This window comes from Mirounga leonina, unplaced genomic scaffold, assembly GCF_011800145.1.
Source record: "Mirounga leonina isolate KUSES-001 unplaced genomic scaffold, KU_Mleo_1.0 Mir_114, whole genome shotgun sequence".
NCBI lineage: Eukaryota > Metazoa > Chordata > Mammalia > Carnivora > Phocidae > Mirounga > Mirounga leonina.
The window spans coordinates 12,096,350-12,113,596 of record NW_023270265.1 but is presented as its reverse complement, the minus strand read 5'-3'; the positions used below and the strand labels follow the sequence as shown (position 1 = coordinate 12,113,596).

General features: G+C 50.6%; 1 protein-coding gene across 1 annotated transcript in view; it reads left to right on the top strand.

Moving 5' to 3' along the window:
- The window catches only part of GRID1 (glutamate ionotropic receptor delta type subunit 1), a 700,883-nt gene that overhangs the window by 148,410 nt on the left and 535,226 nt on the right, over window positions 1–17,247 (top strand). Inside the window, exon 3 of the mRNA XM_035023220.1 lies at window positions 3,471–3,755. Coding sequence (XP_034879111.1) covers window positions 3,471–3,755 — 285 coding nt within the window. The remainder of the gene's footprint in view (window positions 1–3,470; window positions 3,756–17,247) is intronic.

Here is a 17,247-nt window from a genome sequence, read left to right as displayed (position 1 = left end):
AGTGCTCCCAGAGCTCTGCTGGGGAGAGATTCTGATCCTCGTTTAACAGGAAATGGAGGCTCAGCAAGGAGACTTGCCTGTAGCCACAGACTGCTGACCGGAGGAGCCCGAACCAGACCTGTGGTTAGATTCTAGGGCGTCTTCTGCTGCCCTGGGGAGCCCAGGCCCAGCCAAGAGGTTGGTGTCCCTGGCCGCCAGCAGGACCGGGCAAGGTGACCAGTAAGACAGTCATTCCCTGAGCATGCTCCTACTGCCTGGCCCCCGTGTCTTTGTCATACTGTACCCCTCTCTCAAGCTGGTCTAAGTCCTCTTTCTTCGAGGTCCTGATGTCACCCTTCTTTGAGCCCAAGGAGCTTCATCTCTCCTTCCTCATGGGCTGAATTGTGGGGGTCTGTCTTCTGGGTGGATCCAAACTCCTCAAAGTTGGGGCTTGATATCCTCTTGCTCTTTGCCCCTCCCCCCCAGTCCACAGTGCAGGTGTTTGCACATAGTGAGGGGCTGGGTACTGAGTGTATGTACGAAACACGCAGGAGGGAAGGAACCAGTCTGCAGGGAGCAGTGGGATGCATGCCCAGGTGGGGAAACAGGCTCGGAGAGGTTCAGTGACTTCAGAACCAGGGTATATGGAGCGGGTGCAGGGTTTACCACCAGAAGTCAGGTGATGACCTGGGAGGGAGTGGGACGGGGTGGGTGACGGCTGCAATGAGCACTCTCATGAGTGTCCTCTGCTGGGTGTCTGGACAGGTTTACATCCCAACCATGTCCAGGTTATTTTGTGTGATTACTTCTTCGAGTTAGAAATTCGGTGTATTGGGATTGAAGAAAGTATGTGGATAAGAGAATAAAGAGACATCCATTCAGCATCACAGCACCTTGGTTTTTTCTTGGCTTTTGGTGATTTCTCTTGCCTTTTCCACAGGCATGCTTTTTACCTCGTTGCAGTCCTGGGGAGCGTATAATTTCGTGCCCTGTGGTTGTCACTTAGCTGCTTCTCAGAAGTCTTTTTTAGACTGGGTGGTGTCTCGGTTCAGCCCCGCCCCTTAGCGCTTGTTTGGTCTCACAACCTGTTATCCGGAAAATGGACGCAGTCACACGTCTTCCACAGGTGTCGTGACAATAATGAGGTACATAAAGTGCTCAGCAGTATTTGGCACAGAGAGAATTCTCACAAAGTAGTCCTCTCCTCCTACATAGCTTCACAACTTACCCATTATTGGAAGATGATTTTCCTTTTCTAGAAGAGTTATCTGTTCATGACTCGAAATTTTGGCAAAATGTAGAAAAGACGGAAAATCAGTTCAGGCCTCTTCTAAAATGCAGTCACTTTTAGCATTTTGCAATATTCTCTTCTGTCTTTCATGCATGTTGTTTTATTTAATTGAGATGATAAAATACCTACAATTTTGTATTATTTTCACATAACTATTTTATGACAAGCGCTTTCCCATGTTATTGTAGTATTTTCATAAGTAATTTTAAAGGCTACATATGCTTTCAACAAATGGAGCCTTTTTCATAGCCCCTCACCTATTTGCATCTTTTAGATTGTGAGAGGTATTTTGAGAGTATGGATGAATATCCTCTGAATGTTTGGGGAGCTCAAGCCATTCCCATCCTTTGGATAGGTGCCTAGAGTAGAATTATTGACCAGAGGACATGAAAATCTTAAGGCTTACTGTGTTCTTGCACTGGTCTTTGCTGGGGAACGGCGTGTGTCTAGGGAAGGACGGTGAGCAGGACGGGCACTGCCCATGGCCTCCTGGAGTTTGTGGTCCAGTAGGAGAGACAGAGAGTTACACCAGCAATGCATCGTGCCGGGATGGGGGAAGCGCAGAGTGCAGGGGGAACTTGAGACAGGGGGTCCTCAGCCAGTCTGGGGATACGGAGTCTGAGTCTCGAGGAGTGAGTGTGAAGGTTCAAGAGGCAACAGAAAAGGTGGTGGGTGAAATGTGGGTGGTTGGCCTGAGTGTAGTGGGCAGGGACATGGGAGGAGCGTGCTTCTGCAGGTATCAGGGAGTCTGCAAGACTGCCCTAAGGGGTTTGACTCTGTCCCCAAGGCCCTTGGGAGCCACTGAAGGGCTTAAACAGGAGCATGACACAACTGGATTTCTGTTTAGGAGAAAACTGCTGCATGAAGCCTGGATGGGAGGAGGGCAGAGCGTTTGCGGGAGGGGGGGGTGCTGCGTGATTCCCGAGAGACTTCAGAGACTCTCATTTCACCACCCCTGCCCCTGCGTTGCGTGTGGGGGTTGAGGGTCCAGCAGGGAGAGCAGTGGGCATTTGAGGTGTCGTCCTCCCAATGCTCATGAGCGTGCACAGTGAGCGCCCTTGCAGAGGGAGCCGCCGGCCTTCGGTGTTTGGAAGTGCGCTCCTGGTCTCCTTCTCTCAGTCTGAGACATTACATAAACCCAAAGGCTGTCCACTGAAAGAACCGCATTGTCAAAGTTGTTCAAAAGTCTGCTGTCTGCAGCAGATGGCCTACTGACATTCACAGGCCGTGTTTTGAAATGCATCTGCTTTCCCACATTCCTCCGTCACATAAGCATTATTAATAAACGTTTGCTTCAGAACTGGTGCAGTGGGGAGCGGTGTCAGGAGGGCATCTTTCTATTAATTGGTCTGATGTCCCCCAAAGACGTAGGTGTGTGGCTTAAAGGGGTGCCCCTCGTGGTTCCTGGATGACTTCTAAAGATGAGCCATGTGTCCTGGACCTGGCACCTCCCTCCCTCCCTCCAGGTCCTCCTTCACCTAGCTGCATCTTCCTTTGTGATTATCAACTGGCTTTTGAGTAATCCTGAAATTCTAGAAGCACCTGCTTCATCTGGGGTTTGACCCAGTGTTTTATGATATGAATCAAGTGGAATTGGCCAGAAGACCTGGGGTTTCTTTTTTCTTTTTTTTTGCCTGCAACCCGAGTCCTCTGGGGTAAGTGTTTCCCTGACTTTCTGATGTGATTCATTCCCTTCAGTCCCAATCAGTTCAGTTTAGCCAACAATCATAGAGCACATGGTATATTCACGGCCTGTGTCTTGGCCTTGGAGATACACAGATCAACAAAACGAGTTCTTGGCTCTTAAAGGGCTCACATCCCAGGTGGGAAACAGGATGGCTCATGGAGCAGCTCTGATGGGTGTCACAAGCAGATGTGGGTGGGATTCTTGTCCTGCCATCCCTCCTTGAGTAGCCTCAAGGCTACTCAAATGATTTTGCCTCCCCCCGGCCTCCGTTGACTCATCTGCTGAATGGGTGTAAGAACATGCAGCTGGCAGGGGCCCTGAAAGCCTCAGTGGGACTCTGCAGATGAGAGCCTCTGGCCTGGCCCGGGGTGGCTCTCAGTCTCGGGAGGGAGGCAAGCATCTCTCAGAGGCTCCCGGGCACGAGCTGCCAGGCCTGGGCCGAGTGGATCAAAGTCGGTGCAGCGTTGTCTCCAGGCTGACCTCTCCGTCTCTCTCTCTCTCCTCTCTTTCCAGCCTGTGACCTCATGACCCAGGGGATTTTGGCCTTGGTCACGTCCACTGGCTGTGCGTCTGCCAGTGCCCTGCAGTCTCTCACAGATGCGATGCACATCCCACACCTCTTTGTCCAGCGCAACCCAGGAGGGTCTCCGCGCACTGCCTGCCACCTGAACCCCAGCCCTGATGGTGAGGCCTACACGCTGGCCTCCAGACCGCCCGTGCGCCTCAACGACGTCATGCTCAGGCTGGTGACAGAGCTACGCTGGCAGAAGTTTGTCATGTTCTATGACAGCGAGTATGGTGAGTTGGGGGCAGGGGTTGCTCTGGGGCTCCCGAGAGGCACGCCAGGCGCTGGGAGACCCCCAAGCCAGGTCATTGCTGTGGCGGCTGAGGGCTTCAGGGTGGGCTGGGGGTACATGGCGGTTGGTGATCCGGGTGGAGTGGGTCTCGGGGTTGGTAGGGCCCAACCTTGAGCTCTGCAAGGTGGGGGAGAGCTGCAGAAACCGATCTGTAGACAGGCACGAATGTTGCCTAGCAACAACACCTTATCATGACAGCTGAAGTTTGAATCATCTTAGAGTTTTCAATAAAATATTAATAAACTGTTGGCAGGGATCTGAAGGGCTGCACGTAGGTAGCGATGGAGGCTGGTGGGCACGGTCCTCCCAGAAGACTCCTCTTCAAAGACTGTCCCTCACACTGGACAGCCACCTGCCCCTCCCAGCTCCCTGGTCTCCCCTCAGTGTCAGGGTCTCAGGCGGGGGCATAGGTCAGGGGCGGGGCACCCCAAGTCATGGGGCCAGGCTGGGATCATGTGGGTATGGCTGGACCTGGCTGTTTTGAAGACCTCCCAGATGAAAAAAATTAAAATTTGTTTGTTAAAAATGCACAAAAAATGGGCTTTGGAGGAATAGTTTCAGGTTTTCTTATGGCTACTCTGTAAAAACAGGCCTGTCCTAGTCCCAAGATGAAATGGTTTCCACATTTTGTGTTTTTTTAAAAAAGGACTTTTAATTTTGAGATAACTGAGATTCCTATGCAGTTAAGAGAAATAATCCAGAGGGATCCCATGTGCCCTTCACCCAGGTTCCCCATGGGCAATGCATGGCATAACTCATATACGAGAAGTAGGATTTGATGTTGATGTGATCCACGGACCTTTTTCACACTTCTCCAGTTTATAGACACATGGGCGTGTGTATTCACATCTGTGCAGTTTTATCACGGGTAAATTCATGTGACTAGAGTCAGGATACAGGGTAGTGCCCTCACCATGATTGCTGTGTTACCTTTCATAGCCACCACCACTGATATTATGTGTCTTTAAAGGGTGGAGGGGGGCTGGTATAAGGGTCGGCAGCCCCATGGCTGGGGCCAGGATGGAGTGGGTGGGCCCTCGAAAGTCCTACTTCGTCTCTTGGTGAAATCATTCCTTTGCCAAGAAATGTAACTAAGAAGAGAAGCCAGCATATGTTTGCATTTGCCTAAATACTCTGCTTCTCTAAGACTGGAATATTGTCCTCAGCTCTTGAGCAAATATGCTGTTTGGAGTCTTCCAGGAGGAATTGGAAGAGCAAAGTCACTGTGCCGAAATGAAGATGAGGTGGTGATGGAGACAAGGGTGACCCGAGGCTCAGGGCACTTGAACTCGACGCTGGCCAGCACCTGGCCTCTCCCTCCCACCTGCATTCTATCCCTGGCCGTGGGGCGGGGGGGGGGGGGGGGGGGGGGGGGGGGGGGGGGGGCGGGTTTAGGAGCCCATAGGGCATCTCTCAGGTGCTTGGCCTTTCCCAAGAACCCCTCATACTGATGTTTCAACCTGGGCATCCAGTGTGCTCTGTGGCTGACCTCTGGGGAGGGCTGGATGCTGTGGGGCAGGGTCCACAGGGACCCTGGCCCCCTTCTTCCGATATCTTTGCTCCCCTTACGCTGTGGTCTATAGAAACTCTTCAAGCCTTGGTTCTCTCTAAGGCCTGGGAGGCAGCAACTTCAGTCACAGGAGGGCAGGTCGCAGCTCTGCAGCCTGTCCACCCTGCCTGGGCTCCTGTAATTCTTGCACCTGATGAATGACACCTGATGGCACTTGCTCAGACTATGTGTTTTTGTATTATTGTACCCCTTACCCTCAGTCAGCTCAAGGATCCAGACCCACGGAGAGGAGCCCTGATCCCTACCTGTCCCTACCTACCCTCTTTCCTTGGAGCAGGCCCCTTGGTTACATGCTCTTACAGACACATGTCTCCTGCTCTCAGCTTGCTCTCAGCTTGTCCTGACAGACTCATGAGGGCTGATCGTTGATGAATGCTGCCTCTCACACCAGGCTGTAAGCTCCAGGAGAGCAGGTCAGTTGCTGTTCACTCCTGTGTCCCTGCTGCTTAGCACCATGCTTGGTGCAGAGCAGGGCCTAAGAAACTGTCACTGTGTGAATGAATCCACTTATTTATGAGGACATGGGGTTTTCAGACAATTTTCACATAAGACAAAGGAAGAATGGGAATAAAGACAAGGCACCGGATAGTCTGACCTCTGAGGTCGGGGAGGTGGGCTAGGGTGTTTCATTCTGCAGATATATTATATTGCCCTGCCCCTCTCCTCTCCCCTCTGACCCAGAACCTGCAGTCAAACCAAAAGGTGTGCCCCTTTTCTGACATGGACGCTTTTGTTACCTTTGGTGGGGTTGAAGTTAGCTTGCTTGCTTTCTCTTTCTTTCTTTCTTTCTTTCTTTCTTTCTTTCTTTCTTTCTTTCTCTCTCTCTCTCTCTCTCTCTCTCTCTCTCTCTTTCTTTCTTCTTTCAATATTTTACTTATTTGAGAGAGAGAGCACAAGAGAGTGAGCATGAGCAGGGGGAGGGGCAGAGGGAGAGTGAGAAGCAGGCTCCCCACTGAGCAGGGAGCAGGACAACAAGGGGCTCCATCCCAGAACCCCTGGAACATGACCTGAGCCGAAGGCTCATGCTTAACCAACTGAGCCACCCAGGCGCCCCTTGAAGTTAGTTTTCAACCAGACTGGACTTTATCAGTGACCCCATAAAGACACAGGGTGACCAGTAGCTTTCCCCCAGCGGACAGGTTGAGCCTCGAATGCTGTGTTGAGAAGGATGCTGAGGCTGTATGTGGCTCAGCAACAGAAAATGCCGTGATTGCTCCATGAGGTTTCCATGCTGCGGGGGAGGGACTCGTGGCAGCCTGCCGTGTTTGCTTATTCTGCTCTGGGTGCTGGGGGTGAATGGAACACCTCCGCAGGGCCACACATTTGATTGTCGCTGTCTTGAGTGCTGATTTGTTTGGCTTTTTAGGCTTTCTGGAGGTCAAAGCTCTTTCATTGGATTCTGTGCAGGACCTCCTACCTTTATGGGCCCTGGACATTAGTCCTCTGATTTGACAGCCTCTGAGACCAGGTTTGTGCCCCAAGATATTCTCTGTAGACTTTAACCACTTTGACTCCCACCGCTTGTCCTGGCTGTGCCCTTCGTGCACGTCTAGTCTCTGGCCTGTTTTCCCACCTGCCTTGTGTTAGGTGAGCCAAGGTGGTGGAAGCCCTTGTGCCATTTGCTGCGGCTCATGCAGCCACCAGAGTGCGGGGTGTGGGTGCCTTCTCCGCATGGCTGGCATTGGCCTGTCTGAGAGCATTGGGTGGACTCATGCTGCTGATTTGCCCAAGACAAATGGTGCCTCCAGAACACCTCAGGGCCCCTCTTCCACCCCACCACTGGAGCACTAGCTGCAGATGAGCCCAATTAAAAAGCAAATTGAGTGTAAAGACTGTTTTATTCCTTCCAAAGTCAAACAGAAGTGGTTTGGAGATATGATGACTTTTTTTTTGATGCTGATCTGATCTGCAAGTATCTTTACATATATTAAATGTATATTACATATACATTGAAGCCATTCAGTGACTCTCTGAGGTGGGATTATTGTTGGCATTTGACAGGTAAAGTACATGAGGCCCAGAGAGGTTCTTTTTGACCTGAATGCCCATGCACTTTGCCAAGGCACCATCCTATTTCTGTAATCTGGGGCTTGCTAGGCTCCAGCTTCCTTTTCCTGTCCCCAGCCAGGCAGAGTTGATGCCAAGAAGGAGGGAAGAGTGCTTTGGAATGGACTTGGCATTCCTAGGCTGGTGTGCTCAGGACTTCAGTGAATGTCACACGGGAAGTCCCACCCTTGCTGGCGGAGGCCTGATTCTTCCCCGTTGGCCCCTCAGCCTCCCTCTGAACCCAGGAATGACCTGCCTCAGGATCGGGAACCTGAGGATGGGGCATTGGAGTCAGGAGTCGAAGGTCAAAGGAGCCAAATCCCTGGGCCCTGAGACAGAACTTGGCAGAGGGGTGCGAGAGGAGTTTGCATGTATACAGTTTACAAAATGTAAGATGTGCCATTTGGTAAAATTCCATCAAAAATACTTGTATGCTTGTTGTGACAGCGAAAGGGAAAATAGAAGAGAAGCTGACATTTGGGAGAGAAAATCTGTAAAACGTTAAAATACCAAAAGTTTGGATCAAACAGAACAGAGAACTTTCTGACGCGCCACTTCAAATTCTGGGATATTCATTTGTGCGTCGGGGGAGGTGGGTGCCAGAAGCTGCAGCTGCAGTTTCTCTCTAGTGAATACACTGGGATGAGGGCGGCAGTTAGGAAGGAATCTTCGAAATCATTGACTCATTCATTCACCAAATATTCACTGAGTCCCCACCATGTAACGTACAAGGACGACGTTGCTGGGAGCTCATTATAGATGAAGAAACAGACAGGTAGAGGAAGTTGGCTAAGGCTGCCCAGGGCTGGGGTATGAAGTCGGGACCCCAGGGTCTTTCCTCCGTTGTATCCCCAAGGGGGGCAGTGGTTTGCTCTTGGCTCCTGGGCCAGCCTGTAGGCCGGAGATGGGTCAGGATCTTATGAGTGGCTATCGTCTACATGTGCTGATTTTTAAATTATTAAAAATAATCAAAAGTTACACATGATAATGTAGATGTCAAGTTAAAAGAATGATAAGAGAATAAACTTCCATGAACCCATACCAGTTTAAAAAGATGCAAAGGAGCCCTGTGCCTGTCATTGCTCTCATGTCCTCCCTCACAGAGGGGACTTAACCACTGTCCTGACAGTATGCGAACCCCATCCTTGCTTTTCTTGCTAGTTTGTCACACATGCATGGACCCTGCCAGACAGAGTGCCCAGTTTGGCCTGTTTGTGAACCTTAAATATATGGAGTCCCACTTCTGTACACTTTTGTGACTGCTTTTTTTTCACTCCCCAAAATTAGGTTTTTGAGATACATGCATCTGATTCAGGTGGGTGTTATCAATCATTTTTTATGGTTGCATAGCATCATCTCATTTATTATCCATTTTAGTGTTATGGACATTTGGGTTATTTCCAGGTTTTTGCTATTACAAATAATGCTCATTAGAACGTTCTTATATTTGTCTTTTGATGTTTGTGTGCAAGAGGTTTTTTTTTAACTTATGAACATTTTAACTTATTTTTTAAAATTTCAAATGTTCTCAGTATTTCTTTGTTTCTTTTTTTGGGGGGGGTTTGTTTTGATCACCTGGTACTCATTGTGACAAGTGCACTCCTTAATCCCCATCACCTATTTCACCCATCCCCCCCCACCTCCCCTCCAGTAACCAGCAGTTTGTTCTCTCTAGTTAAGAGTCTGTTTCTTGGGGCACCTGGGTGGCTCAGTTGTTTGAGCATCTGCCTTCAGCTCAGGTCATGATCCCGGGGTCCTGGGATCGAGCCCCGCATTGGGCTCCCTGTTCAGTGGGGAGCCTGCTTCTCCTTCTCCCTCTGCTTTTCTCCGCGCTCATGCTCTCTATCTCCCTCTTTCTCTAAAAGAAAAAAAAGTCTTGGCTTGTCTCTCTCTCTCCTTGTTTCCCCTTTGCTCATTTGTTTTGTTTCTTAAATTCCACATATGAGTGAAATCATATGGTATTTGTCTTTCTCTGACTGACTTGTTTTACTTTGCATTATACTCTGCAGCTCCGTCCATGTTGTTGCAAATGACAAGATTTCTTTCTTTCTGTGGCTGAGTAATATTCCATTATATATATATATATACCACATCTTCTTTATCCACTCATCAGTTGATGGATACTTGCACTGCTTCCATATCTTGGCTATTGTAAACAACCCTGCTCTAAACATAGGGGTGCATGTATCCCTTTGATTAGTGTTTTTATATTCTTTGGGTAAATAGTAGTGTGATTACTGGATCCAGGGTAGTTCTATTTTTTTTTTTTTTTTAAAGATTTTATTTATTTATTTATTTTGAGAGAGAATGAGAGACAGAGAGCACGAGAGGGAGGAGGGTCAGAGGGAGAAGCAGACTCCCTGCCGAGCAGGGAGCCCGATGCGGGACTCGATCCCGGGACTCCAGGATCATGACCTGAGCCGAAGGCAGTCGCTTAACCAACTGAGCCACCCAGGCGCCCTCTATTTTTTTTTTTTTGAAGTGGGCTCCATGCCCAATGTGGAGCCCAGTGTGGGGCTTCAACTCACGACTGTGAGATCAAGACCCAAGATGAGATCAGGAGTCAGAAGCCCAACTGACTGAGGCACCCAGGCGTCCTATGGTAGTTCTATTTTTAATTTTTTGAGGAACCTCTGTCCTGCTTTCCACAGTGACTGCACTAATTTATGTGTGCAAGAGTTTTGTGAGGTTCTATCCTGAGGAGCAGAATTGCTGGAGTATTTGGTCTAGGCATGTTTCATTTTATTAGGTTATTCCAAATTCTTTTCCAGAACATTTCTACCTGTTTGCAACAGAGTTCTCAAAGCTCCCCAACCTCACTAACACCTGGTAGTCTTTTCACTTTTAAGATTTTCATGTGAAATAGTATCTTACTGTGATTTAAATTTACATTTTCTTGATAGCAGATGAAGTTGAGCACCTTTTCATATCTTTATGGGCTGTTTTTGTTTTCTATGAAATGCCTATTTATCATTTTAAATTTTTGCCCATTTCAAAAAATTAAGCCTTTTCTAAGTGTGGCTGATAACTTCTTTCAGTCTGTCTTAATGCACAGAAGTTCTATATTGTATTGTTGTCAGATTTAATCATCTTTTATATGGTTAGCTCTTTTTCATCTCATTTAAGAAGTCCTTCCCCACCCAAACGTCATATTCTCTGGCCAAAACTTCACTCTCTGCACTGAGGGCAGATGTTCCCTCCTGGCCAGGTGTCCACAGTTAGGTCCCAGCACTGGGCACGCACAGCTCCTCTTGCTAGACCATCTCTCTCCCTGAAGCTGTGGCCTGACTTCCTCCCTCAGAGCCAATCTTGTTCTTGGTGGTGATCACATAGCTTGTGGCAAGGTGGTTAGGGAAAGCTTCCTGGCAGAGGTGACAAGGACCTACGTTAAGTACTATTAGGAGTTAGGTAAGCAAAGGACAAGGAGGGGAGGAGGGTAGGAAGAGTGTCCCTGGCAGAGAGAAGAGCATGCTGGAAGGCCTGGGGGCAGTGGAGAAGGGAAAGATCGTATGGCTCGGTTGTGGGCAGTGGCCAGGGGTGAGGCTGGACTATAGGCCCAGCAGACCTGAGAGGCTCACGGAGGAGCTTAGAACCCTCAGGATCCCTGGGAGCTGTACCTTGCCCTCAGGTCCTATTTTTTATGCCCATTCAGAGACCTGTGGGCAGACAGAGGACATGGGGGTCTTCATCTCCAGATGGCCCTGGTCCTCTAGCTGCCAGTGGCTGCTTACGAAAGGAAACACACAGAGAGGAGCTGTGATCTGACTGAGGACAGACCCCAGGCCTGGAGTCCAAGCCAAAGGCAGAGCCTGAATTTCCCAGGTGCCTCAGGTGTCAGTGAGGAACAGCTCATGCCTTTCCAGCCTCACTCTGGGCTAAGCACGATGCGGGTATGTCAGGAGCAACAGCTCATGGTGGCTCTTCCCGGCGGGTTTGTGCTATTCCTGTTTTACAGGTCAGGAAACAGGCTCAGAGATGTAAAGAGGCTTCCTCTGGGTCATGTGGCCGAGGAATGGTGGGCCGGCCAGGTCTGAGTCCCAAAGCCCGGATCACAGCTCTGCTCATGCACAGCCTCTGGGTCCCCATGGCGACCACTGCAGGTAGACTCTCTTCTTAGGGCACAAAGATTTATTGTAGCATTGTTGGTAGCAGCAGAAATGGCCAGCAACCCAAATGTCCATCCTCAGCCAATTGGTTAATATATGAAGATATATATACGTAATTTACAACCGGTTTTTTATGTACCCAGGGATAGTAGTTCCAACACTTGGCACTGTTCGTTGGCGATGGCAAAGCGAGAACCGGGATGTGGCGTGTTGCTGTGTGTCAAGGCAAGCGTGTGTGTGTGTGTGTGTGTGTGCGTGTGTATTTGAGTCAGTGTAAGGAAATGCTGTTTTAGGGAGAGAAACACAATGACTTGGGACAGGCATGGGAGATACATTTTTTCACTGCATTTTTAAGAAATACATTTTGAGTTTCATATCAAGTGCAAAAAAGAAGCAAATACAAAAAGAAAGCGTGGGTTGCTCCCCCTCTCCCTCCTTCTTACTGCCCATGGTGACTTCTCGGAGCTTCGGCTCCTTCACCGCTGGAACCAAGTTGGGAATTCGTAAGCTATACTGAGCACTCAGCAGAGTTCCTGGCACACAGCCAGCGGTCTGCATGATCCTTACAATCCCTGTATGGGAACCAGCAGTGGCGGTTGTCGGCATTCCTCCTGCATAGGACTGGGTGTGGGTACACAGGAGGTTCAGCTGTTTGCCCCTCTACTCTGGCTCGGCATGACCTTGAGTGTATAGTGCTTTGGAGCCTGGACTCGGGGGCAGTCTGCCTGGGTTGGATCCTGGCTGTGCCTCTGTAGCTGTGTGATACTGGGCATATCACTCAGCCTTGTTGTACGATCGTCCCTTCATTTGTCAAGTGGGGATCAAATAATGATCCCTGCCTGATAGGGTCAATGTGTGGATTCAATTAGTTGGTGCCTGCTAAGTGCTCGGTCAGACTTCATTCCTCAGGAGCTCTGACCAGTGCTGGCCCCATTGCTGCTTATTGTCTCTTGGCCTCTGACATTTGGGTTGTGTTCTTGTTAGGTGGGGAGACAGAGAGACTTTGGGGGTCAGCTGTCTCGCCTGCAGGGGACACTCACTTTGTGGTCCCAGGTGGCCCTGGTGAGCCATCACACCTTCTCAGCCGGACAGCCTGACTGGTTCTCATAGCAGACCTCCGTCAGCCGTTGGGCCTTACCCCCGAGTCTTCCTGAGGTGAAGCTCCCCAGAAGAAAGCATCATTTGGACCAAATGCTATTTTAATGCTCCGTGCCAACAACGTCTTCCTTCTGGCCCCTGGCAAAGCAGGCCAGACGACTGAACTGCAGTGGTGAGGAACTCATTAATAACACGCATCGTATCATTATGGTATTAGTTTAAATTGAAGTAATAAATGCTTTTTCTAGATGAAATGAGTAAGTGAGTTTAATTGCTAGGAAACCTACCAGGAAGTTCGACAATAACTTTACCAGGACGAGTGTTTTGGGTTTTGTTCTTCCATCTAATTACAAAGCAACTGTACTTCAGGGCATGTTAATTGTAGCATTCCTTAGAAGATTAAAGTTCATTAACTCTGAAGTTCCCTCAGCCCTCTGCCAGATTCTAGAGTGCGTCTGGGGACGGGAGGAGATGCGTGATATAGGCCTGGATAAGGGACAGGAAGGCAAGGCTGTGCTGGCCCCCACATATTCCCCCTTGTGCAACGGGGCCCGTAGGAGTGGCCACGGCAAGGACTCAGCAGACCTTCTGTGCTTTCCTCTCCCATGCATGCGACGGTGGCCCCTTGGAAGACAGATAGGGCCCCATTTCGATCCCTTTCCTGTTGACCCTGTGTTCTCTGCTTTCTCTGATCCGTTGGCCCCAGCACAGAAGAGGGAATAGGTTTTGTTGTTAAATACCAGGATTTCAGGAAAAGCACCACGTGACGTGGTCCCAACATCTGGGAAGACCGTTGGCTCAGATTGGATCCCTCCCCCGTTTCCTTAGTGAAATGAGATCCTGTGTCCTCTTCTTGGTCTCAACCAAACCATCTCCTACCCTTCTGTCAGGGAGGGCATGCCTGTTTCCTACTAGGAGCCAGCCATGTCAAGAGAGTGCCCTCACTTTTTGGTAATGAACTATGTTGAGGTATAACTGGCAGGCAATAAAATACACTCCTTCGCTGTGTGCTATTTGATGGGTTTGACAAATGTTATGCACCAGAGTAACAATCAGCCTGATGAAGGTGCAGAAGGCTGCCAGGGAAAAGCAGTGTCGGTTTTGAAGAGAGAGAATTGTAGGTCGCCTGCCCCTGGCCCCAGTCACTGCAGCCCTGGTTGGGTGGCCACGGGCCCTGTGCCTGGGACCTGTGTGCAGCATCCCTCTAACTGCCTTCCTGTTCCTTGAGAGGGTTCTCAGGGACCTGGAGGGTCAGGGTGACTGGCCAGGAGAGAAGGAGCAGGACAGGGAGGTGTGGATGGCAGGGGCAGGGCAGGGGGAGGCAGGGAAGCCCTTTGGCAGCCGTGGCTGGCACTCGGGCCGAAGCCATCTCCAGCCAGGATGAGAGCCCTGACCATCTGCTTGCTGGCCAGAGAAGGCTTCTCATCCCTTGCTAAACAATGGCCAGCACCTCCTTGAGAAGTGGCATTGGGGTGATTATGAACGCTGACCTGGCTGGGTGGAGGCCATAGCAGGATTCGTGGGAGGAAGGCCTGTGGGTCTTGCTTGGCTTGTGTCCAGACAGGATCTCTGAAACAGCCTTCAGAACAGCCTTCCCCTTGGCAGTCTCAGGAGGCAGGAAGGTGCTGGGGGCACCCTAAGGTGTTTCCCTGTGAAGTGTCCTGTGGGAACCTCAGATGTGAACCCAAAGGTCCACTGGAGCCACCATTTTGTACCGGAATAACAGCCACCGTCCTTGCGTGGCCTTCGTGCCCTGCCCCCTGTCATGGCCACTGGCTCCCCACGCCCATCCATTCCCCTCCAGTTCCTTGCTGCTATGCAAACGTGCCAGGCGTGGTCTGGCCTCAGAACCTCTGTGCTGGCTGTTCCCTCTGTGGGGACACTCCTCCCACAGACAAGTTAGGTGTCTGCAGGCTTCTTCCTCACCTTCAGGGCCTGGCTTCAACCCCATCTGCCTTCCCTCCCCAACTCATTTGAAAATGGCACTCCATTTCCTCTTGGCACCCCTTTCTCCCTTCCTGCCTCATTTCTTTTCATTAAATTCACTGCCACTTACTTATTTTTTGATGCTTGTCTTTCCCCAACTCGAATATGAGTTCCACACAGGCAGGGATTTTGTCTGTTCTGTTGACTGATGCTGAATACCCAGCATTTAGAATGGCACCTGCAACATAGTAGGTGTTCAATAAATATTCAGTGAGTGAGGGAATGAAAGAAGCTGTATTTTGGGGCATTTCATTGCCCCTTTATTCTTCCAGGAAGCATTTGTTTCTTGGAGGTTTTTTTTTTTTTTTTAAGATTTTATTTATTTATTCATGAGAGAGAGAGAGAGAGAGAGAGGCAGAGGGAGAAGCAGGCTCCCAAGGAGCCGGGAGCCCGATGGGGGACTCAATCCCAGGACCCTGAGATCATGACCTGAGCCGGAGGCAGACGCTTAACCATCTGAGCCACCCAGGCGCTCTCTTCGAGTTTTTTTTTTAAGTATCATTGACTCACAACATTATATTCGTTTCAGATATGCGATAGAGTGATTGGACAGATTGGGTGATTGGACAACTCTCCATGTTATGCTGTGCTTGCCACAGTGTAGCTCCCATCTGTCACCGTACGACACCATAATTACAATACTACCGACTGGATTCCCTGTGCTGTACCTTTCATCCTTGTCACTTATTCACTCCATAACTGGAAGCCTCTATAAGATTTCTAGTTACCACAGTGATCAACATTTCTATGGAGTCCAAAGATGTATATCGTCAAAGACCCACCCTCCTCCACTCCCAGCAGTGAACCTGTGTGTGCAGCCCCCCGAGTTTCTGCCTACATTTTCCTCCTTGGCAAGTGCGTAGGGAGAGCCTATGTATCCAGGGGCCGGGGCCTGATGAGAGTTCAGACAGGCTCAGTTCACGCAAAAGTTCTCCCCGCAGTTTCCCAGGAGGAGTGAATGTTCATATCATGGTGAAGGTGGGAGTGGCTGCCGTTGTTTTGGGGGTGAGCCTGCTGGAGGACTTGGCTGTCCTTCCTGCCTCAGCCTTCTTCTGACTTATCTCTGGGCACACTGACAAATCTTTTGCATCTTTAGTTGTCTCCCTTTGGTAGTGGGGATAATAAAGATGCCTACCTCAGAGGGTGCTGGGGAGGTTGAAATGAAATGCTGGGTCTGAAGGATCGAGCTCCATGTGGCCTCAGGCCACTTCTCACTTTTCCTGCTCCTCCCCGATACCCAGGACAGAGCAGACCTCTGACTGAGTCTAGTGCTGAACAAGGTTCCCTGGAGGGGGGGTGGTGGTGGTGGTAGAGTTCCATTTACAGCTAGGAGTGAGGAGGGAGTGAGGAAATTCCAGGGAGGGGAAACCTGTGTGCAGAACATCAGGGTGTGAAGCAGCATGGCATGCTCAAGAGGAGGAGGGTCTGGGGGGCCAGCAGTGTATGCCACTGAGTGCTGGGAAGTGAGGCGTCAGTGGGAAGGGCGGGTGGGGGCTGTGACATGCAGACTCAGCTGGCCTGGCCAGGGGCGATTCACTGTGTCTGCGGTTGGCTTTCCCTCCTTCTGATGCGAGATGTGTGCTGGGACATGGAGGCTTGGCCTCCTGGGGGAACTCGCTCTTCCGGTGGCCATGCTCGAGAATGGAGGCCTGACCTCTCTGGTTGCCTCACCCTGGAGCATGAAGATGACATTGCATGAAATTGTATTGTGTGGCCAGTTCTTCATTGTGACAAGAAGCCTGGGCGTTTTGAGTTTGGTGGCAGCCGCCCGCCCCGTGTTTCCCACTGGAGGCTTGGGAGTGGTGACAAGGCCACGCAGAACCAGAAGCTAAGGGTCACATGCGACACGCCACTTAGCCTGTGGGTAGCAGTATGTCTCCTCTCCAGGCTTCTGTTTATCCAATTCCTTGCTGGAAGTTAGCCTCCAAGTGGCCTGACAGGGTGCCTGTGAGGGCCTCCCTGCATTCTCCGCCCCCCTTCCCCATGTGGGCCTGCATGCCGTCATTTGATTTTTGGTGTAATTGTTTGGGGTTGCCTCGTCTGCCCATTTGCTTATTTGTTTGTTTATTTCCTGCTCACATCTGGAGTGGGTTTGCAGAGGCTTCTAATGAGACTCCCAGATGCTGAAGTTGAGAAAGTGGCAGTTAGAAAATCAAGGCAAGGCCACCGCGGCTGTGCCAGCAGGGAAGGTGGCAGGGACCACCGTGATCACATTCCCCTGGCAGCCAGGAGGGGAGGAAGCCCCAGCTTGCACGATCCCCGAGTCCTAGGGAAGAAAGAAGCAGGGCGGTGGGCTCCTCAGAGGGACCAGGCTTCTGCGGACTTGCAAAGAGTTCCCCCGGAGGAACCTGATCTGTGCCATCGAGACCCAGAACCCGGGAACAGACGCCTGTTCTGGCGTTCTTGGTTGCCCGGAGCAGGGCCTCCTGTATCCAGTCGGTCTGGCACGGTTGGACAGATGCCCATTGAATTCCAGGTGCTGTGTGAGGCCCTGGGGATCTGGAGGTGAGCGAGGCAGGTGTGGCCTTCGCCCCCTTGGCCTTGAGCAGGGACAAGGCTCCTGATGGAGGCCGAGGTATGAGGGCCATTTGCATTTCAGGGAGTGAGGTCTGCCTGAGCCGGGGCCC